General features: G+C 40.2%; 2 protein-coding genes and 1 non-coding gene across 3 annotated transcripts; 1 reads left to right on the top strand and 2 right to left on the bottom strand.

Annotated features, from left to right (window-relative positions):
• Nucleotides 1–968: 968 nt before the first annotated feature.
• On the bottom strand, nt 969–10,125 carry LOC139946095 (monocarboxylate transporter 13-like). Its single transcript, XM_071943698.1, has 6 exons — nt 9,947–10,125; nt 6,961–7,257; nt 5,988–6,442; nt 5,255–5,480; nt 4,386–4,532; nt 969–2,615 (listed from the first exon to the last, which is right to left on the bottom strand). The coding sequence occupies exons 1-6, from the start codon at nt 10,122–10,124 to the stop codon at nt 2,455–2,457; spliced, it is 1,464 nt and encodes a 487-aa protein (XP_071799799.1). The 5' UTR covers nt 10,125; the 3' UTR covers nt 969–2,454.
• Nucleotides 10,126–14,276: 4,151 nt separating this feature from the next.
• LOC139946357 (monocarboxylate transporter 13-like) lies at nt 14,277–24,125 on the top strand. The gene is made up of 6 exons (XM_071943997.1): nt 14,277–14,484; nt 16,891–17,187; nt 18,881–19,338; nt 19,914–20,139; nt 21,194–21,340; nt 23,358–24,125. Exons 1-6 carry the CDS (start codon nt 14,307–14,309, stop codon nt 23,516–23,518), a joined length of 1,467 nt encoding a protein of 488 aa, XP_071800098.1. The 5' UTR covers nt 14,277–14,306; the 3' UTR covers nt 23,519–24,125.
• Trnas-aga (transfer RNA serine (anticodon AGA)) lies at nt 21,029–21,102 on the bottom strand. Its single transcript has one exon. It is a non-coding gene; the product is annotated as a tRNA-Ser (tRNA).
• Nucleotides 24,126–24,206: the final 81 nt, after the last annotated feature.

Genomic DNA, 24,206 nt, shown 5'->3' with positions numbered 1-24,206 from the left:
GGAATAATAAAAAAATAATAAAAATAAAATAAAGGGAAGGTACACGTTTAGTAATTTACTCAAATCAAATAATTAACTTAAAAACAGACTTGGTAACAATCATTGGAGAGCTGATGATAGTATAAAACATTGTGAGAAACGGCTCCCTCTGTAGTAGCAAATATTTTGAGAAAGAGGTATTTTCTCACCAAAATAATACTAGACTTCTAGCCAGAAATCCTTTATTCCTACCTGGAAGCACAGACAAATTCGTCCAAGAAGGGTGTTTTTTTCTCCCATCATTTTCTTGCAACTTCGATGATCAATTTAGTTCAAATTTTCACAGGCTTGTTATTTTATGCTTTAATATGTACGGTTTGATGCTCGGAGTGGGGGGGGGGGGGGGGGGGGGGGGGGGGCAAAGTGGACTGTCACACCCCCTGCCCCCCCCCCCCCCACTCCTCCCGAAATGTACTTGTTGTGGGTATGGTTTTACCCCCTCTATTTTCTCTTCATTGTGTGGTTGGAATCTCAGGTTTATTCTATAGGATTTTAGAGAGGTTATATGGGGCACCTTCAAGCAGAAATATTAGAACATGTGTATGGGGCGGGTATACACTGACCACACCGACCGCCCCCCCTCTCCCATCACCATATCGGGCTTGGTATCCACATCTGATAGTTAGTGTTGATGAACGAAAATAATACTAGCTTTCCCGTGTGGTTTATTATGATATCTAGATAAGTAGATTAGATTTTAACCATTTATTAGTTAGTGATTACAAATCACAGGAATTCGATGTAATGGACTCAAAGTCTCATGTCACGCCACTGAAAATAGAGGTGTATGTTGATACACCCAGGGGTTGAAATTAAGTGTATTTTCATGGTAGTCAGCGGGGCTAGTAACCAATAATTGTTAGTAGCCCTGATGATATTTTGGTAGCCCGAAAGACACATTATGTCTCGCGTCACGGCTCAAACTTTACAATACACCATAGCACAGTTCTTTGTTGTTTGTAATGATGATTTTTGCATTGTTTTTCCACTAGCCCGTTGGGCTATCAAACTGGAAAAAAAACAGTAGTCCGGCTGTAAATCTGGTAGTCCCGGACTAGCGGGCTAGTGGCAATTTCGACCCCTGTACACCCCTCATTCATAAGCAAACAATGACAACCAACTTCAAAATTTGCAATTTATGTACATGGATGATCATGTACAAGAATTATAAAGAAGGTCTACCGAACAAAGATATTACAAAGTACTCGAATAATCATGTGAGACACAATTGAATAGAGGCAAATAATGGAGGCCGATTCTCAAAGTCTTGTACCGAAATGATTTTCACACAACAATAAGTTGACTTCTTACCAGATCTTCAAGATCTTAATAAGTTATTAACTTAATAAGTTATGATAATATGAACGAAATAGGACTAGAAGAACAAAGCAAACCTTCTAAACCTCATAAGGCTAGGACGGAACAAAACGTTTAGTCTCATATACTATTCATGTTTATTAGAAATTAACTCTGATTATTTACAATCAATAACAAAAAGACGTATATTATTCACATACAACTTTATACAAATATTTCACATACAAATTAACAGCACTGTTGTTAAACAATGTTTACAGATAATTTTTATTATATGAGCTACTTTAATGCCCCAATAAATACAAGCACACGGTATTTTGAGGCATAAACAGCCTCTGAGCACACAATACTCGACAATTGTCTCAACAACCCCTCAAAAGCCAACAATTTCATTTACAGAAAAGTTGCTGTTTTACAAAAAAAAAAAAAAAATTATAATAATATAAAACCACCCGTGAATTCAAATATTGCTGACTTTCCCTGCGGAATATTCGAAGGAAATTTATGGAAGACTGTGTTCTTTGTTGATGGAGAGTTAACTTCAGAAACATATTTTTGTGGAATGTTGACAGAATACACGGGCATCATGTTTGTAAAAAGACATTCTTTGGTGATGAGAAGATCAAAAAACGGAGTATGGAAGACAAATTACAGCACTGACTTTACCATCCCTTAAGTCTAAATAAGACTGTGCGGAATTACTTGGGGGTTTGGATTGTGTGTGGACAACACTCAGTGCCTTTGTTCGCATTTGGATACCGAGAGCAAGGTAAAACAGCAGAGCCCCCCCCCTCCCCCCCACAAAAAACAACAACATACACACAGTTAAAAGCTTGAATAACACGGACAATTTTACTTAACATATATTGGTTACCAGCCGAAAGCCCTTCAAGTTTACACTGGTGTGACTGGTGCCCCTCCTTTGGTGCTTACCAAAGAAATGTGTTTAAACATCTTTATGAAAACGGGACGTCTCCGCATGTAAGTAGACACATTACAAGGTTTGCTTTCCTGGCGTAATTTATGTGTTAATATTTTGCAGTCCTGAATTTTCAGCACACATGACTTCTGATGGTCGATCTTTGCTAATAAATGATTTCATAACCGAACAGGGGTTGTCGTTGCTGTACAGCACACACCACGCGCTCGTAGCCGCCTTCGTATTGGTATGGCCAGATATAACATTGCACAGCAAACAAAGATGGCGCCGATGACTACAAGACTGAGAATGTAGTTACCTGTGATGTCATACAATCCTCCTGCAAATCAAATCAAATCAAACCAAATCATATAAAAACAAATCAAATCAAATCAAATCAAGTTGTTGTCACTGCTTATTGAATCATTGCCCAATGGATTTGCAAACTTTACAAGTCTGTGTGTGGTTAAATTGGGGTGGTATTGCGTTGAGACAGTGGGTGCGTTCGATAAGCTTCCCTGGGTCAACCCCGCAGTGCTTGATCACACTCGCCCTCTCGTGGTGACGGCATGCACACTTTAGGTCACCCCCAAGTGACCCACTCCACAAGCAGGGCATTGGGGTGGCGGTTTCAGTCTTCCGCCGTGTTCAGTTTTCCGGGTGACGTAGCCGGACATTTCAGCACGTAGTTTGAACGGTTTTAGCTTTCCGGCGTGTTCAGTTTTCCGGGTGACGTAGTCAGACAAAAATACCCTCGCGAGTACCCTGCCGAGTACTGTAAGTTCTCTCAGTGACCCCAAATTGTTTCTACTACGATTCTTTTATGTTTAGTCACATTCTCTTGCCCCATCTTTACACGTATTCATGCGTACAACTTTAAGCAGATCACACTGCTTGTGCCACTTGCTTTACCATCCTTGAAAAAAAAACTTTCGCACCCGGGGCAGACCGGGTCGACCAAGGGAAGCTAAACGAACGCACCCAATAATAGCCTTATCATGTTTTACAACTGCTATCTGCCTAAGGGTAGGCCCTACTGTAGCAAAGCATACACAACAATTACCAGGTAAGATACAAAACAATCATAAAAGCCATGCATCAAAATCAGAAAACCAGGTGTAAAACAAACAACAAATTTTACAAGGTTAGACGTAAAGTTTATGGTGACCATAGAGCTAAAAGTTCTATGGACACACACACCACAAAAGCAGACTGAGTTTCGCAATTCGGTGCATGATTATAAAACTAGATCACAACAATTGGAACTCTACATGCACAAAGAGCGAAACGTGAAGGGGTTTCTTTTTTGGAAAATAAAATGTAACCGGCCGAAAGTTGTATCAGATAAACACGTATCATAGGATGGGCCAAGAGAAAGTGGTTAAACCATTAATCGGCATTGTCCGCCGATTTTGTCACCCGGATACTCGGCCCGAGCACGCATGTGTGGCAAGCTATTCTATCCTCCCAACATTCAGCCCATGTTAGTTTCCAATAATGTGAGGACACCCAGAATCTTCGGGGACATATAAAATTGTAATATAAAATTGCCATCCTCAAAAATTTGGACCTCGGAAATATTGTCCAAATTTTTGTTTAAAGGCAGTGGACACTATTGGCAATTACTCAAAATAATTATTAGCATAAAACCTTATTTGTTAACGAGTAATGGGGAGCTGTTGATAGTATAACACACTGTGAGAAATGGCTCCCTCTGAAGTGCCATAGTTTTCGAGAAAGAAGTAATTTTCAACGAATTTGATTTCGAGACCTCAGATTTAGAACTTGAGGTCTCGAAATCAAGCATCTGAAAGCGCACAACTTCGTATATGACAAGGGTGTTTTTTCTTTCATTATTATCTCGCAACTTCGACGACAGATTGAGCTCAAATTTTCACAGGTTTGTTATTTTATGTATATGTTGAGATACACCAAGTGAGAAGAATGGTCTTTGACAATTAACAATAGTGTCCAGTGTCTTTAAGGACTCCCTTTTTTTAATTTTAGAGGAAGAAAAAAATCCGCATTTGTGACAGTGGCAATTTTGTTGCACCGAATTTTGTTTCCATCCGGATATAGCTGTTACAGTGAACCTGACTTTAATTCTTACCGGACAATGGAGCACCGAGTAAAATTCCCACACCATAAGGAACCATCGACATGATCACTACACCACTGGTGGTGTACGTATCGGCAAAGATCTCTACAGTGGCAACATTCGAAAGACCGTACAGGCCCGACCGTATGAACCCGGAAGCTAAACAGAGAAACAGACAAACAATATTGGATAATGTGCGTATAGAGTTAATAATATTATTAATGGTTTAGTAAATTTTGAATAATAAAAAAAAAGGTTGACACCGTCCAAAGTAAAAAAGATGTTTTTAAAACAATAACCGGCAAAAGCATTGGTAAAAATACACACACATAAAAGCAAGATCGTAGAAAGTTGATTGCCCTCATTGCACATGACGTCATGGACCGCATCTTTGATAAAACGTGCACGCGTGAGTTGTGTGCAGCTCGTAAAACAAACACGTTATTTCATATACACCAATTTCTATTACCAGTTAACAAAATATGTTATAAGTTTTAATGCACTATTCAATTAAAGGCAGTGGACACTTTTTGGTAATTACTCAAATTTTTGTAAAGCACAAAACTTTACTTGGTAACGAGTAATAGGGAGAGGTTGATAAAACATGGAGAGAAACGGTTCCCTCTGAAGTGACGTAGTTTTCGAGAAAGAAGTTTTTCCCCACGAATTTGATTTCGAGACCTCAGAATTAGAATTTTAGGTCTCGAAATCAAGCATCTGAAAGCACACAATGTGAGACAGGGGTGTTTCTTTTCCAATTGAGCTCAAATTTGCACAGGTTTGTAATATTATGCACATGTTGAGAAGACTGGTCTTTTACAATAACCAACAGTGTCCAGTGTCTTTAAGAATTTGGACCAGTCTTCCCAGTCTGTTCTTACCCACTGCTAATGCTATCATTTGCTCCAACGTATGAACAAACGTCATGAAAGACAACGCAGCTGTACCGAGAAGCATGGACGCAGCAACGACGTAAATACGCTGGAACGGAAGATTGTCCCCAATGGCAGCGATCGAAACTTTGCCAACGATTTCCCCAACAGCGAAGAGCATAATGACGAGGGATATCTGGTCACTGTTCAGACCACGCCCATCCATAAAACTGGCCTACGGTCAAAGAAAATAATTTTTCAAGTTTAAGTGCAAAAGTCAGATATGAAAAGTACCAATAATTTTTTTTTTATTTGCAGTACCAATCCTCCAGAGAAATATTTTCATCTGGAAACTCATTGATCCTAAAATTCATACCAGCTGAACCAGTCCCCCGTAGAAATATCTCCACCAAAAAGACTGTCAAAGCCAAGCATATGTTGTTTGCATACCCATCCATTTATTGCTTACGTTGCCATCAACGAAATAAGAATTTGTTTTACGCTAATAATTAACTTGTACATTTTATTGTTTACAAACTAAACTTCCAAATAAAGATAATTATTATGGAGATAACAAAAATAAACAAGGGCGGTTCCGGTTAGCTTTTTCCGTAGTGTATCGTTTGTAGAAAAGAAATCTGGTGAATAAATTTGCAATTAAAAAAATACCCCTGTCCTACTCTTTATATGACATTTTGCCCATTCTTATCATATAATGAGTTCCGCAAAATAATCAGCTTACAAAGTTAATGGTGAAAAATGTCCATCCCATTAGAGAAAGTGTGAGTCCTATGCTCCAAACCCAGGGTTCAAAACTCTTCATCATATCCAGCACCTCGTAGTTGTCTGATGAGAAGCAACATTTCTTCTGTTGTTTTTGTCGAGTCAAGTCTTCATGGTGTTCTTTAAGTTCTTCACACAAGCTCTGATTCTCAGGAGTTCTATCTTTCATTACTTGGAGATTGTTACCGATGTCCACGCCATCTTCGGTCAAAGGAACAACCTCTGGTTTATCCTCTCCAAGATGCGCTTCATCGTTTTTAATACATGTTTCCTTTTCATATGTCGGTGGGTCAACTAGAACTAACCCAAAAGCTACACCAAACACCAGGATCACACCAGATATAATTCTCAAAGCATTCCGCCACCCGTATCTTGATATGCAGACTGTGAGCAGGGGACTGAAAGCCAACACACCTACACAGAAAGAGATATGTTTTGAATCAACAGAAAAATAAGTAAAGAACAATGTTTAAAACTAATAATACTGGCTCTTTAAAGAACGTCATCAAATCCCTAAGGGGCGTATCGTCGCTCAGTATTTTATCATCGAGATATATTTTAGAGCTACGTTTTGAAGTATGAGACCTATTCCTTCAAATCACACAACGTGCTATGACGCAATATGCAGCCAATCAAACCAGGAACACCAGGGCTAACCCCTGTTCTTTTCGGTAAGTGCACTGGGTTCTTTTACGAACGTTACACAACACAACACACGGAACCAACGGCTTTTCGTCCCATTCGAAGGACGAAACCTCATGCTTATGGACATAAAGTTCGTATCACAACTTGGACTCGAACCCACACTCTGCTGAACAGAAACACCGAAGCTAATTGAGTCTGGTGCTCTTATAAAACCGCCACTGACTGAGCTATCCCCGCAGAGTGAACCCGTGGTGTCTGATTGCACAACAAATCAATCCGCATTTTACCCAACGTGGATCCAAGAACAGCTATAGCGTTTGCCCTGCAGTAGTTGCTATCCTCAAACCACACCAGCAGAAGGACAAGCGAAGTATGGATGACGAAGTTGGCTCCAACCCCAGTCAGGATTCCGAAGGTCAATATCCCGTACGCAAGGTTTGGAATTACAGAGGTCAGCATCACACCTGCGAAGATGAATACATGACCAGCGACAAGTATAACTCGATTGCCGGTCCTTCCAAGGAGTGAACTTGTCAGAGGGCTCGCCAAACATGTCAAGGAGTTGGCTAAAGATCCCAACCAACCTGGAACAAAAACCAATACAAAGTAAACAGTTTTTAATAAAATTAAAGTCATGATTTTAACCCACAGTTAAACAAAAAATTGCGTTTGGTAAATGCGTTTTATTTAAAAAATAAGATCGACCAATTAAAATGGGTAAAGTCTGCTATTGGTCGGCCTTTATGGACCAAGTTTCCTACTACTCAACTTTCAAGATGGATGAGGAAACGAGAAAAACAACCTAGCAAAGGCAAGTGAAGATTGGAACTATTTAAGGAAACTTTTTGAAACATATTAGGCTGTAGACCTCTCATTGTGTTCTTCTTTTTTCGTGTGTGACTAAGAAAGCAATCGAGTGTATACTTAAGTCGATAAAGGATATTAACTCGATCCACGCACTTTCTTTTACACAACACTGTTCAGCGCTTTGCAACCATTATGGTGCCGGTTACACGATGTCGGTTTTTCTTTTTGGAATATTTCGCATGGCTTCTTGTCGCTGAACTTGTCTTATGACTAACGGCAGTAAATAAGGCTCAAAACACCTGTTACACTATGGTATTTTTTAAATGCCATTATACCAGCCTGTGGGGATTTTAGTCGACGTGAGTTATAGGCATGCACTTTAAACATAGACTTGAAGTCAAGTCTGAGATCGCTGTGACTCCTCGGCATCATCAGCCACGCATACCATCCCCACAAAGTTAGCTAGCAAACGGCCTAACTATATAATAGGGAGTTGAATCCACAGGATGGCGCTATTTCAGGCAATAAAGTGGGTGCGTTCGTTTAGCTTCCCTGGGTCGACCCCGGTGCGTTTCGTATTTTTTACCAGGACGAATGTGGGTAATTATCTGCACTCACTCGTCCTGGGAAAAAGCCGCCACACACCGGTCGACGCAGTAAAGCTAAACGAGCGCACTCAGTGTTGTAGTCGATACCGGGGAGACCGAGGCCAATGCCGATACAATGACATCCGAGGGGAGATCATTTGTTTCTCCATGGGGAGATCAAGGGGAGACCAGTGGGGAGACCAGGCTGGTAGGGAGACCAACACTGATTTGGCTGTTCAAGTAAAAACTAAAAGCCAAGATCACATACTCGGATCCTTCTCTACATTGATACGAACGATTTTCTAAGCGAAACAAAAAAAGTATCGCGTTCCAACCGACCTTTGAGTTTGATAATCATGTTTGCAATGTGACTTGGTTCAATTGTTGACCCCAACGTGACTTCATTGAAATCCAGATAGTGTTTTCTGCTTATCAGGTGCTGTGTCATAAATGGCATGAATTCGTCCGTGTTATACTCAGTAATGGCACTGGACACGTTTGGTTCTACTCAAAAATATACGTAGGACCATAGACAAACTTACTTTGTCACGAGCAACCCACGGAGAGCTGTTGATAAAACATTTTGTGAGAAACAACTCCGTCTGAAGTAACGTAGTTTTTGAGAAAGAGGTAACTTCCCACTAAAATATTTGACTAAATCTGAGAAAGACTTCAGACCTGAAGCTCTTCTCAGGTATCCGAAAGCACACACATAGTTTGTGCAAGCAAGTGTTTTTCCCCCGATATTTTCTTGCAAACTACGAACAACCTTGAGCTCAAATTTCCACAGGTTTGTTATTATGAATAGTTTTGATACAAAAGGAGACTGTCTTTGACATTCTTTACCAAACGTGTCCCAGTGCCTTTAACCCAACAACCGCTTCTCAGTAAACCCCGAGTATAATATGGTTGTAATTGTATGGTGGTCATCAGCCTGTACACCGATCCCGTTGAGTGTATTGAAATAATATGAATATGTTTTGGCAGCGGGTACCGCAACGGGTACCCGCTGCCAAAACATAGGATTCGAACTGCCTCTAGCTGCCGGGCAACCTCGGTAGTCTAGTTGGTAAGACACTGCTCTAGAATTGCAAGGGTCGTGGGTTCGAATCCTGAGTATACAGTGCTAACACACATCGGTGTATGGGTAAAAAAAAAAAAATTAATATTCTTTATCCCCGATGCAAATTTAACATCTATAATATGAATATAGTAAAAGCGCGAGTGAAATAAAAGACATTAGTATTTTACTACCAAGGGTATATAATGTACCAAAAAGTACATAAGTAAGTAAATCGACCGAGCGACCCGTCCTTTTGAAGATATCCTATGTGACCAATGAATGAGTAACACCAAGGTCTATGTACTATTTACCCGCCGCCTTGCCAGTCGTTCACCCCGCCGCAATGAAGGCCGCGACCGCCAGGCATGTCACGTTCGTGAGTGCGGGAAACCACACAAAGCGGTTTCATAGAGCATGCTTTGCTAATTAGTACCAGGACAACAACACATTGTATGGTATTATCAAATCGCTATATATATATTGATATCAATATATATAGCTCTAAGGGTATTATGCACAAGAATAATGTTAACACCAAGTTGTTTAAAAAAACAATTCAGTTCGTTTCTATGTGAGTGGTTTCACAACAAAAAGAAATGTAATGAACATCCTGTAGGTTTACTTTTTTACAGAAATTGTGAGTTATATGAAAACACTATTCCATGAAATAGACCTACACTATTTTATGGCTGCATCATTCCATCAATTAAAGTTGTATATAATAACTATGGGCAAACAAACAAATTTTAGTTTGGCCTATAAATATACATCAACCCGCTTACGAGCATTTTGACCAACTGGTGATTTTTAACTCACCAGTGAATGCAGCGCCGGTACCAAACTCCTCCTGGAAACTCAAGAATAAGATGCTGTAGTTATACAAGAATCCAAACACAAGGATATGCTCGATGCAGATTACAAAAGGAATGATGTAACGCAAACCGCGCCATTTCCAACTTGACGTTGATTGTTTTTGTTCTTTTGGTTGTGCCATCTCATCCTTGACTGTACAATGTGCATTCTGGTGCAGCTACACAAAGCATTGACCTCTTTCCCTGCGTTCGTGGTACTTTAGTCTTGAAGTCAAGACGGTAATTACGGTGTAGTTACAGCGCGGTGTAGCTACGGGGACGGTACACTCACCCTCGATCTTGTCAGCGCCTAACGACTTGTCATCAAGTCTAGTGGTACTTAGACCCCATTCGCAATACAATATTGCGCAAGCGAAAACTCTTGAATGAGGGTGCAGTGGTCAATAATTTATTGGAGATTAATGGACCGTTCCGGCTTTCCACTAAGCTCCGCCCACCGCGCCCGTGAGCAAGACACGCGTACAAGCACGATGGTAGCGAAATACACTCAGTATAGCTCTCTCCGTGATACACGAGAATCGCGTAGAAAGTCTTATTGATCTCTAAATTGAGATCAATATGGTCCTAAACACATCATCGTTACAAACCTTAAATGACCTGTCTGAAAGTCTATGCTGGGACCGAATTGCAGTAGCCTACCACTGACACTGACTCGTAACAGAGACTAGCAGCAATTTGAGAAAGAACTTACTGACAACCAACACCTGTTAGTATAGGTTAGAAAGTTATCGCAATTACTTTCAGTTTTCCTTGTGAATTATTACTAGACTTGAAACACAGACCACTAAGACCACTCACACACCACCACCAGGCCAGCATTAGTCAATAACAAAATATCCTGTCTACAATGAGCTGACCCTCATTGAGCTCATAGTAGACAGGCTCTTTTGTTATTGACAAACCTTGGCCTGGCGGTTGGGGCACCATACCCACGAAAAACAGCCAGCTGCCACATCAATGGATGATGTCATCGTCAGCCAATCACCGTGTAGGAAACCCATCCTGTTTAATGTTTGTTTTCCCGTAACATGGGTTTTGGACTACCGGTGGAAATCGCTGTATCCTGACTGGACTAGCTACGATCCGGTCTCGCTTTTTACATTTCCGGAAAGAATATGAAATAATCTACCATTGGGGACTCTTCGCAACATTCATAACGGGAAAATTTGCCGTGATTTTGTGACTTGGTGTCTTTATTTTTGAAGCCATTTATTACGTGCAAATTTCTCTTTTCAAAATTTGAGTTGCACCGATTTTGTTCATACAAAATGACAGATATGCTCTTCATTTCAATCGGTGATGGCTTTTTGCAAGGGAAAAATGACTATACTGCTGCACATGGGAAAGGTTGACCAAGTCGGAGGTTTGCCTGTCTTGGCCAATATTGGTTTTGTGCGGCACACCATTTCGGCAAAATGATGAACCTTTAATGGGCCAATGCTGGTTTTGTAGCGGTGCACCATTTTGGGAAAGTGGTAGAAAACCTGCAGTGGTCCAATACTGGTTTTGTGGCACACCAATTGGGAAAACAGGCAGAAAACCTCTCATTGAGCCAATACTGGTTTTGTAGCTGCACACAATATTTGTCAAAATGGTGTCATAGAAAACCTTTTCGGGGCCAATTATGCCAATACTGGCTTTGGCAAAACGGTAAAGAAATATGTTCTAATTACTGAACCGACTTGATATTTAAAAAGGAATTAGCCCATGCAAGTTATTGAACCTAGGGTGGATTTCACAAAGAGTTAAGACTAGTCTTATCTCGAGTTAGGAAGAGTTAATCGTCCTAACTTAGGACTAGCCATATGTTTCTTATATCTCCAAGGACTATGTCCTAAGTTAGGACTAGGCCTAACTCCCTGATGGTACCGCCATTTTGAGAAACCGAATACTATTAATAAAATAAAAAAAATTCTAAAATGTAACCTCCTTTATTATTTTATTGGTTTTTACATAGCATTTTTAATTTAATTTATTCATTGCTGCTGTTTTTTCGTTTTTTATATTTTGTGTTTATCATGGACAACTACACTTTATTGTAATGGACTTTTTTATTGCAAAGTAATTTCATTTAAATTTAATATAATTTGCTATACTTTTTGCATTTTTATTTTATTAATAAAAACTTACGAGTTAAAATGCTGGTTGAATTTTCGTCTGATAATGAAAGTGTTACTTTCTGACATCTGTCTACTGGTTTGTTGGCGGTACACCATTTTGGCAAAATGGTAGAAAACCTCTATTGTGCCAACACTGGTTTTGTAGCTGCACCATAGAAAATCTTTTCTGGGCCAATACTGTTTTGTTTTTTGAGCGCCACGCCATTTTGACAAAATGGTATAGAAAACTTTTTCTGGGCCAATACTGGCCAATACTGACCTCAACATTGTTGGTCAATTGCAATCGTTGCCAAGGCAAATGTAATGGACTAAAAACCATCGTTGGTCCAATGAATAAGCTTTAATGATACCAATATTCTCTCAACACTGATCGAAAGTGTTAAACAATGGTAATGTTGCTAACCCAGAGCCAACATTGTGGTCCTACGTCACCAACACAAGCCGTTATTGCTTTCCCACTAATAACCTATGTTGGCTCGACAGTGAGTGCCGGCGTTGAACCAATGTGGTAATGCCGACCTAGCGCCAACATTGGTCCTACGTTGGAAACCAACACAATGCTGATATTGATGTCCCACTTATAACCAACGTTGGCTCAACATTGCGTGCCCGTGCCAACGTAAAACCAATGTGGTAATGCCGACCTAGAGCCAACATTGGTTCTCCGTCGGATACCAATACAATGCCGAATATTGTTTAATTACTAAAAAACAAACGTTGGCTCAATATCCAGTGTAAAACCAACGTGATTCTGCCGACCTACAGCCAACGTTGGCCCAATGTCAGAACTAAACATAGTGTCAATGCCGATCGTGGCGACGTATATAGTGCCAACATGGGGCCAACGCCAAAAGCTGACACAATACCAATGCCAACGGTGCCGACCAAACACCAACGTTGGCCCAATGTATGAATGTTATCTGGGTATAAAATGGTACTCTTCTAAACATGTTTGGCAAGTCAGTCAACTCGCTGGCGAGTGTAATTTATTCCTCCATGGTGGTGTGAACTAGAAAATAACAACAATTAATATCCACAATCTACACAATCATAGGTTTTGAAGTAGGCCTGCACCAACCGGACGCAAAATTCGGATATCCCAAAATTCCATTACCGGTTGCAAAAATTTACCGATTGCAAAAAGCCATCACCGATCCCTAAAGTTGACCGATTGCAAAAAGCCACCACCGATCACTAAAGTTGACCGGTTGCAAAATTCCATCACCGGTTGCAAAAGTTGACCGATTGCAAAAAGCCACCACCGATCCCTAAAGTTGACCAATTGCAAAAAACCACCACCGGTCCCTAAAGGTGACCGATTGCAAAAAGCCATCACCGATCCCTAAAGTTGACCGATTGCAAAAAGCCACCACCGATCATTTAAGTTGACCGATTGCAAAAAGCCACCACCGATTACTAAAGTTGACCGATTGCAAAAAGCCATCACCGATCCCTAAAGTTGACCGATTGCAAAAAGCCATCACCGATCACTAAAGTTGACCACCGATTGCAAAAAGCCATCACCAGGCGTGAATATGCATGACCGATCGCTAATACCATCACCGATCATGAATATGCATGGCCGATCGCTAAATTGGACCACCGATCGTGTTTTATCACCGATTGCTAAAGTTGATCACCGATCGCATAGGACCACCACCGATGACACATTTGATCACCGGTTGCAAAAGACCATCACCGTTGATTAAATGCCTCTTTGGCGTTCCATACATATCAAGCATGTCAAGTGCACATAACTATTTTGCAAAACAAAATCCAACACGCGGCGGACGTGAACGGGTACCGTATCTGTATCCGCACGCTTGCAAAACCTCTCTAATGTTTAGTACAAGTAGACCTACGTGACTTTATTTTCACCGACCTCTTTGTTAGTCAAAAATAGGCCGATTGATGACAAGTTTGTTTGTGCCAACAAATACATCCTTGGTGTCGAGTGGGTGCCGAGTTTGCAAGGTGCCGAAGTGTCCGGTATTCAATGCTTCGCGTGCATGAATTGTGTTTGCATAGCCCGTGCATAATCAAATACCAGCGCACACAGGTGCAAGAATAATACCAGCTGACACTGGGAGCAGTCAACTACATGGTCATTTTAATGTACATCATTTACACATGTATTATGACATAGATTGCAACACGTACAATCCGAGTTTACCATCGGTCACCATGGACGAAGCCAAATCATCAGAACCATCAACGTCAAGTTGGAAATGGCGCGGTTTGCGTTACATCATTCCATTTGTGGTCAGCATTGAGACTTTCCTTGTGCTTGGATTCTTATATAACTACAGCATCTTATTCTTAAGTTTCCAGGAAGAGTTTGGTACTGGCGCTGCATTCACTGGTGAGTTAAACCGTAAGGCTATGGATAAACACTATTATAACGGAACATGGAGGAATAAATTAGAACGGAATGACCATCACTGACTATAAAATGACCATGTTGATGTTGTCTCACGAGGCAACTTTTGCAGGCAACTTTGAGGCATCCCACCGCAGTGCATGCTACGTGATCATTTTAGGTGTCACATGAGTTAATTTAAAAGCATTGTCTTACGATCCACAAATGAAAAGTTTTAACATTCAAATGAGAATACCTTTGCTTCTTGGAGATTGCCTGGAACTGGTTGCCCGTAAATTGTCCCGTGTGACATGGCCATGGTGCCATGTCACTTTTGGAAATTTGCAGCTCGCATTTTTTGTTCATGCACATTAGAAGTGCCACTGTCGTTGTACCATGGAGGAAGATGGTTGTACTGTTTAATGTTTGTTGTTGTTCTTCTAAATCGATTCAAAAAGGGGATTAATTTGAGGATGGCAATTGAAATGTGCAGAAAAAAATGCAACCAGCTCCACCCAATCATGAAATGTATTCATATTTAATTTCTCGCCTTATTTCCTTGGGTTAGTTTCATCGCTCAACGCTTTCATCCTTCACTGAAAAAAAAAATACCGTAAAATTTACGTGCATGCTGTACCTGGCAGCTAGTGCGCCATGTAAAGTGCCGTAACTTTCACCGTGGACGTTTTGCAAACTACCCCTTCAAGGCATTACAATACTTCCACAGTAAAGTTTATTTAATAACAGGCACCCTAGCTGCCAGGTAAAGGACCGTAAATTTGACGGGATTTTTTTACAGCGTTGCCCTCATTGTTTTTATGCCCTGGCCCCAAATTCATAGCTCCGCTTAGCGGCCGATTTTGTGCTGTATTTGGTCATTTGGAAAACTGAACATGGCGGAAAGTTGAAACCGCCACACCTGTGCTTACCGCACGAAAATAAATGACGTTACAGTGGAAATCCACAGTAAACACGCAATATGGTCCTCCATTTTCTGCTGACCTGTGAAATACGCTAAGGGTTAAGCAAATTTGTTCTGCAACAGTAAGCACGCAAATTTGCAGCGCTATGAAATTGGGCCCTAATTTCGCTTATAAACAGGAATTTAACACTGTCTGAAATCCAAAGCCACAATAAGCACTTTGCGAGTTAGATTTGAATTATCTGGTACAATGACTTGCTTATAGTCCTATGTATTGCTTACATTTGAATTCCTTAGATTATAGAGACAATTGCTATCTCAAATGATTCGGGTGCTTTTGCCTAGTTACGTAAGAGAACAGCCATACACAGTTCTGAATGAATGTGTATGGCAATGTCACAATAATAATTGTACCAGGGTTTGCTCATCTGGAGGTTGCTATACAACTTAAACATGCCCCGAAGCATGTGCCATACTGTCTCTATAGTCTGAGGAATTCAAATTTAAGTGGAAACTTGTGACCCGCAAGCAAGTCATTGGTTTTTTTTCCAGGACGAACGTGGGTAATTATCTGCACACGTTCGTCCTGGAAAAAAACCCGCCACACACCGGGGTTGACCCAGGGAAGCTAAACGAACGCACCCATTGTACAAAGACACTTTTCAAACCTTACTCGCAAATGGCTTAATAGCTAGACTCAGGATTAATGTGTCGCTTTATCGTGACAAGCAAATACCGTACGTTGAGCTTTCTCTGAAACGCGAGGCTAGCGCCACGATTTGCAATCCTATTATGATGTAACATGTGATTTTAACACCACTATTCTGATAACTATCGGTCAATACAATGTTTTAAAGGCAGTGGACACGTTTGGTTGTCAAAGACAAATATTACCACTTAGTGTATCTGTGCAAATTTTGGCTCATTTGGTCATCGAAGTTGCAAGAAAATAATAAAAGAAAAACCACCCTTGTTTTATTATACTTCCTGTTTGCCGGGAAAAGCTCGATTGGGGGTCTAGCTTTTCGAATAATTTGTTTTTAGAGTGCCATTATGATATAATGGTACAACTAATATGAGTTGATGACATATGGTTCATGAAATGTTTTTATTTACGTTCATAACTTCATGTTTAGACAGTAAAGGTAATGTTTGGGTCAGGTTTTTGAATAAAATATTGTCAAGTATGTCAAATGATACAAGTCAGCACAAAGATTATGACTCTATGCCATATGGTTTAGGCCACAGCGAGATTTAGCTGTACGTTACGCGAGCAAACACCGTGAACGTAAACGTCAACAATGTATTGTTTCTGGGTGACGCCACCACTACTGGCTTATTGCATGCTCATGACGTCTGCGCGCACGTGAAAATGGCAACTTCAATTTTTCTACCGTTCACGTTCACGAGGAACGTGCAGCTATAGTCCTCCCTTTTATTTTCCCTTTGTAAAAATTACTTCAATTGTGTCTTTGTTTTTATTTCAGGTTGGTTGGGATCTTTAGCGAACTCCTTGGCATGTTTAACGAGCCCTCTGACAAGTTCACTCCTCCGACGGACAGGCAGTCGAGTTTTACTCGTTGCAGGTCATTTGTTCTTTTTCACAGGTGTGATGCTGACCTCTATAATTCCAAACCTCGCGTACGGGATATTGACCTTCGGAATCCTGACCGGGGTTGGAGCCAACTTCGTCTTCTTTTCGTCGTCGGTCCTTCTGCTGGTGTGGTACAAGGATAGCAACTTTAGTCGGGCAAGCGCAATAGCACTGCTTGGATCCACGTTAGGTATAAATGCCACGCTGGTCAATACATTATTGTTCTTACAGATTGTTTTGTGTTTGAAGACACAGAACACTATCGGTAATTGTCAAAGACCAGACTTCTCACTTGGTGTATCTCAACATAATGCATAAAATAACAAACCTGCGAAAATTTGAGCTCAATTTGGTCGTCGAAGTTGCGAGATTATAATGGAAGAAAAAACACCCTTGTCACACGAAGTTGTGTGCTTTCAGATGCTTGATTTTGGGACCTCAAAATCTAATTGAGTTCTCGAAATGAAATTCAAATATTTTAGTTGAAAATTACTTCTTTCTCAAAAAATACGTTACTTCTGCATAGGGAGCCGTTTCACACAATGTTTTATACTATCAACAGCTCTCCATTACTCGTTATCAATGTAAGTTTTTATGCTAATAAGTATTTCGAGTAATAATTATCAATAGTGTCCATTGCCTTTTAAGGGACACAGTGCATTCGGCTATTTGGCGGTAGCTCCGTCAGTATTTTTGAAATAGTGGTGTTCATTTGAAATAAATAAAGAGTAATTCCTGAAGCCTTTGGTTGACCCTGAATGGAATCAATTGTGTTATAAATATCCCAAAGTATTCCCTTTAAACGAATCGAGGCAAAGACTACAGCCAGTATAGTCTCGATTGGGCAGTTTTATCTTATTGGGTCCGTAACCACGTTAACGGCTTGTCCACAAGTCTAGTCGCCTGGATGCCTGACCCTCTCGTCAACTTGAAATGCTTGTTGAGCTACTGCACTCTAAAACTTCCAGGTCAGATTGACCCGGATCCAGGACAATGCTGGGCTTGACCATTTCTGGGTTAGTTGACCCAGAATATGTGTAATGGCTTGTCCACAAGTCTAATCGTCCTGATGCAGGCACCCTCTCTCGTCATTATTGATGTTGGATACACCAAAGGGATAACTTGAAAAGCTTGTTGAGCTACTGCACTCTAAAACTTCCGGGCCAAATTGACCCTGATCCGGGTCAATGCTGGGCTTGACCATTTCCGGGTAAGTTGACCAAGAACATGTTTAAAAAAAGGTCAACATTATAAGGCAGAACACGAGTTTGGAAGCCCTCTATTTAGCAAATGTCCTAGTCAGCCTTAAACCACGAGAAGGGTAACTAGGCCCATGGGACCCGGAATACTGGTCAATTCTACCGGGAAGTTTTTGGAGTGAGTCAACTTGTCGATGCATTTCGCAGCACTGAAAACGGAAAAACACCCTCCTTCAGTTTGTTTTGTTATACCTCGGTAACCAACTAAGAAGTTTGATCGGTCAAAAACCAATAACGTGACGTGCGTTAAAAACGCACGTTACATGGCTCGGGGGTCGGCCGGGTATGAAAAGTGATGTACCCCGGTGTATATCACCTTGATCGTTCCCAGTGTTGGTCGACTTCCAGCGCTGTGTATACGAAACACGGTTGGAGGGAACAGTCAGGAATTTTGTCTTGTTTGTCTGCTTATTAAACAATGAATACTCCGTCGTAATAATGTTTGAAGATAATATAAGAACTTCGAGAAGAGGAGTATTATTGTTACCAAGGTAAAACAAAACAATTGTTGCACGCTGTGATTGGGGTCCATGGGTTTTGTACATCCGAGGGGGGAAATGGCACCCGAGGCGAAGCAACAATGTACCATTGCTCTGTTGATTCAAAGGATGTTTCTTTCTCCAGGTTTGTTGGCTTTCAGTCCCCTGCTCACAGTCTGCATATCAAGATACGGATGGCGGAATGCTTTGAGAATTATATCTGGTGTGATCCTGGTGTTTGGTGTAGCTTTTGGGTTAGTTCTAGTTGACCCACCGACATATGAAAAGGAAACATGTATTAAAAACGATGAAGCGCATCTCGGAGAGGATAAACCAGAGGTTGTTCCTTTGACCGAAGATGCATGCGTGGACATCGGCAACAATCTCCAAGTAATGATAGATAGAACTCCTGAGAATCAGAGCTTGTGTGAAGAACTTAAAGAACATCATGAAGACTTGACTCGACAGAAACAACAGAAGAAATGTTGCTTCTCATCAGACAACTACGAGGTGCTGGATATGATGAAGAGTTTTGAACCCTGGGTTTGGAGCATAGGACTCACACTTTCTCTAATGGGATGGACCTTTTTCACCATCAACTTCGTAAGCTGATTTTTCTAACCTCATTTTGTTATAATTTTAAACGTGTACATAAAGAATAATATTTTAATACCGAGTACACAGCATGCTAAGTATTACAGAGTATACAGTGCTATTAACAAACATCGGTGTATAAGTAAAAACAAAAACTGATAATTATTTTTCTTCCAGCTGATGGAAACATTTCTCTGTAGGATGTGTAGTATGAGCTTTATAATTGGTGAGCTTTCTTTCAGATGGAAATATTTCTCAGGATGTTCTCAACTTTAGAATCAGTGAGGTTTTAGAGGGAAATATTTCTCTGGCTGATCGATACTGGGCACCAAATTTTAATTTGTGGCATATTGCTTGTTACTGGACTGGCATCCAGCTGTTGTTTGCTTATCCTGAAAATCGCGTGGAAATCTGGTTGGTAATCCTGTTTTAATTAAGGAAGAAGTTTCATGCTAGGCAACTTTTTGCGCTTACAGGCTTTATGAAATTGGGCCCTGGTATGAACTATACATCAACAAGCTTTTTGTACTTTTAATTTCTGATATTGTATTTTAATCTTTGTCGATTATCATCTTTGACCGTAGGCCAGTTTTATGGATGGGCGTGGTCTGAACAGCGACCAGATATCCCTCGTCATTATGCTCTTCGCTGTTGGGGAAATCGTTGGCAAAGTTTCGATCGCTGCCATTGGGGACAGTCTTCCGTTCCAGCGTATTTACGTCCTTGCTGCGTCCATGCTTCTCGGTACAGCTGCGTTGTCTTTCATGGCGTTTGTTTATACGTTGGAGCAGATGATGGCATTAGCAGTGGGTAAGAACAGACTGGGAAGACTGGTCCAAATTCTTAGTTGAGTAAATTTGTTTATTAGACAAGAAAATATTGTGTTCCCTTGAATTTGTTTTTTTAAAGCCGTTATACACTTTTGGTACAGAAACAAAAATAAAAGTTCACAGATTTACAAATAATTTACAGGGTTTACAAAAGGTAATGTTGAAAGACTTCTCTTGAAATATTACTCAATGAAATGCTTTACTTTTTGAGAAAACATTAAAACAATATCAATTCTCGCATGAGAATTACGGATTTATGTCATGACACGGCGAAACGTGCGGAAACATACAAGGGTGGGTTTTCCCGTTATTTTCTCCCGACTCCGATGACCGATTGAGCCTAAATTTTTACAGGTTTGTTATTTTATATCTGATTTGTGATACACGAAGTGTGGGCCCTGGACAATACTGTTTACCGAAAATGTCCAATTGCTTTAATAGTTCGTATCCTTTAAATATTGTGTATTGTCATCTGAACCGATTGGCATAGATTTACAATTGTTGTGCCTTCTTACAGCACATGCACATTTCATATAGAAATGTGACCCCACTTTAACCCTGTTTACAAAATGGCTTCTGAAGTATATTTTTATTGTTTGAGAGAGAAATTACCTCTTTCTTAAAAACTACGTTACTTCATCAGAGGTAGCCGTTTCTCACAATGTTTTATACTCTGATTATCAACATATATCCATTGCTCGTTACCAAGTAAATTGTTATGCTGTCAAGTTGTTTTGACTAATAACCAATAGTGTCCAAACACAAACAATAATATTAATTTTTGGTTTTTACCCATATACACCGATGTGTGTAGCACTGTATACTCGGTACTTTCCCGAGTCCTGTGAGAAAAAAAATCACAGGCATTTTTTTACTCGGGTGGGATTCGAACCCACGACCTTTGCAATTCTAGAGCAGTGTCATACCAACTAGACCACCGAGATTGCCCGGTAGCTAGAGGCAGTTCGAATCCTATGTTTTAGCAGCGGGTGGTACTACAATAATGATTGCTCGGTTTTTATTTTTCATTATAGCGTCCGGGTTAATAAGATCTGTCCTGTATGGTAGTTCAAATGCTATCACAGCAGATCTGTTTGCCGATAAGTACAGCAGCAATGGTGTGACGATACTGGGAATGTTTCCTTTTGGTCTAGGCATGTTACTCGGTACCCCACTGTCCGGTAAGAATATGAGACTTTCTGGGACGATAGGTGGCAGCAGAACTACCGAGTTCTCAGAATAATGCGCATGTTCAGAACTACTTAAAGGCAGTGAACACTATTGGTAATTACTCAAAACAATTAATAGCATAAAACCTTACTTGGTGACGAGTAATTGGGAGAGGTTGATGGTATAAAACATTGTGAAAAACGGCTCCCTCTGAAGTGACATAGTTTTCGAGAAAGAAGTAATTTTCCACAAATTTGATTTCGAGACCTCAGATTTAGAATTTGAGGTCTCGAAATCAACCATCTAATCGCACACAACATCGTGTGACAAGGGTGTTTTTTCTTTCATTATTATCTCGCAACTTCGACGACCAATGGAGCTCAAATTTTCCTAAGTTTGTTATTTTATCCATAATGTTGGGATACACCAAGTGAGAAGACTGGTCTTTGACAATTACCAATAGAGTCCAGGTCTTTAAGGATTCCCGGTAAGTCTGCTGCCACCTAGCGTTGGGAAGTCTCCCATTAAAATCACCGTAGTGAAAATTCCAGGGCTAAGAATCTGTGTACAGACCTCTCCTTTGTTGATAAACAAAGTGATTCGGTTGGCATGGTCAGCCGAATGGAAGCAAACAAATTAAATGTAAAAAAAAATTTTTTGACAAAATTCAACATTTTCTGTTACAAAGTTTGTTTGTTTGTTTGTTTCCATAAATTCAATATTTTTTTTTACAAATATTTGTGTTTATGGCTCTCTGTTTTTTGATTTGCATTTATGGCTTTCCTGTGTTTTCCAGCCTCGGTTTGCAAAACTTCGGGCTGTGACGTTGCGATATAAAGGTCATAGAAGGTCAACGAAAAGCAAGAACAACCTCGCTATACCTATACCATCCAGCGCGCCATATCTATACCTATCGTAACTAACTTGAGCAAGGCAATGTGGGAAAGAAAGAAATTAATGGCACAGCGAGATCGTATACACACCACTGGGAACGAGGTTGAAGGCAAAAGGGGCGTACGGTATTTTTGTCAAAGTAGGGATTTCCATACGCGTGAATTAGTGAATAGCGGAAAATAATGATCGAATGGCTAAAGCCTCGTAATAACCACACGGCCCCATTTAAAGCATAGCTCGGTTTTGGATCAACTATTTTGGAGAAAACGCGAGCTTTCCCTGTAACAAAAATAATGATACAATAATAAATTAATAAATATAACAAAAAACTCAATACAAAAATCGCAACCCGGGAACCCATGAGCCAAACCGTGGTTTCAACAAAATCGAAAATGTTTTAATATCACGCACCCTGCTTTTGTGATGTGTTTTTTTTACAGTCATTTCGTCTAACCTTGTAAGATTGTTTGTTTGTTTTACACCCAGCTAGGCTTTTATGATTGCTTTATATTCTACTTGTAAACTGTTTGTATACAGCGCGCCCTTAGGTATAGCATAGAGGAAAAATGTTTTCCTCCATGGGTATAGCGGTTGTAAAACTGAAGGCTACCCTGTATAAATATAAATACAATACCATCCCACTATCCACACACATACTCGATTAAAGGAACACATTGCCTTGGATCGGTCGAGTTGGTCTTTGAAAAGCGTTTGTAACCGTTTTTTATAAAATGCATATGGGTAGAAAGATGTTGTAAAAGTAGAATACAATGATCCACACAAACATGCCTCGAAATTGCGTGGTTTTCCTTTTACCTTGTCGACTAACACGTCGGCCATTTATGGGGGTCAAAATTTTGACTCCCATAAATGGCGACCGTGTTAGTTCGCACAGTAGAAGGAAAACCACGCAATTTCGAGGCAAACTTGTGTGGATCATTGTATTCTACTTTTAAAACATCTTTCCAACCATATGCATTATATAAAAAACGGTTACAAACGCTTTGGTTTTGACCAACTCGTCCGATCCAAGGCAACGTGTTCCTTTAAGTCTGCAAATCCGTTGCACATTAATGATTTAATAACAGTGTCAACAAACCAATTATTTGATTTTATTTGATTTGATTTTGACAGGAGGATTATATGACGCCACAGGTAACTACATTCTCAGTCTTGTAGTCATCGGCGCCATCTTTGTTTGCTGTGCAATGTTATATCTGGCCATACCAATACGAAGGCGGCTACGAGCGCGTGGTGTGTGCTGTACAGCAACGACAACCCCTGTTCGGTTATGACATGGGATATAATGATAAGGCTTAACCATCAGACGTCACATGTGTATTTTTGTGTGCTGAAGTTTCCTTTAAAAATTAACACCCATCATACGCCTGATGGAAAACACACATTATAACGTAAAATAATATCCCTGCTGAGGAGCCTTCTCTTGCTCTTTCCTTTTGTAAAACAACGACAACCACTGCTCGGCTATGTGATGGAATAATATGTTAGCAAAGATCAACCATCAAAATTCACCTGTGCATCCATGGCGCTGAAGACTCCTGCCAAAAATTGATCCTTCGGAAAACGGAACAAAAGAACAACAACAGGAAGTACCCACCACTCTGTGATGTGTGTGGGTTTCTGTTTAAAGTATAAAAACACTAAAATACGTTGGGTGTATTTTTACGTGTTTTTTATTAACATTAAAGGCTCAATATAGGAGAATTACTTTGCAATATTATACTGTCATCAAATTATTTTAAGTATATTCCTGTTACCATGGCAGCTGGACACTTGCAATACATTTGGTTTTATTGAGCGAACTTTTTGTATGCTGAACAGATTTGTGAAGCTTTGTGAAATAAACTGTTTGTTTATTAATTTTATGAAACAATGGTCAAAGGTATTCCCATGTGGGGCTGAATGGTGGTGAAGCTTAGATTACCTCTCTAGATTACATCTAGACAACAGAAACAATTACTT

The sequence above is a fragment of the Asterias amurensis genome, chromosome 13 (genome assembly GCF_032118995.1).
Source record: "Asterias amurensis chromosome 13, ASM3211899v1".
Lineage (NCBI taxonomy): Eukaryota > Metazoa > Echinodermata > Asteroidea > Forcipulatida > Asteriidae > Asterias > Asterias amurensis.
Note: the sequence above shows the minus strand (reverse complement) of the source record. Positions and strands in the feature narration are given on the sequence as shown.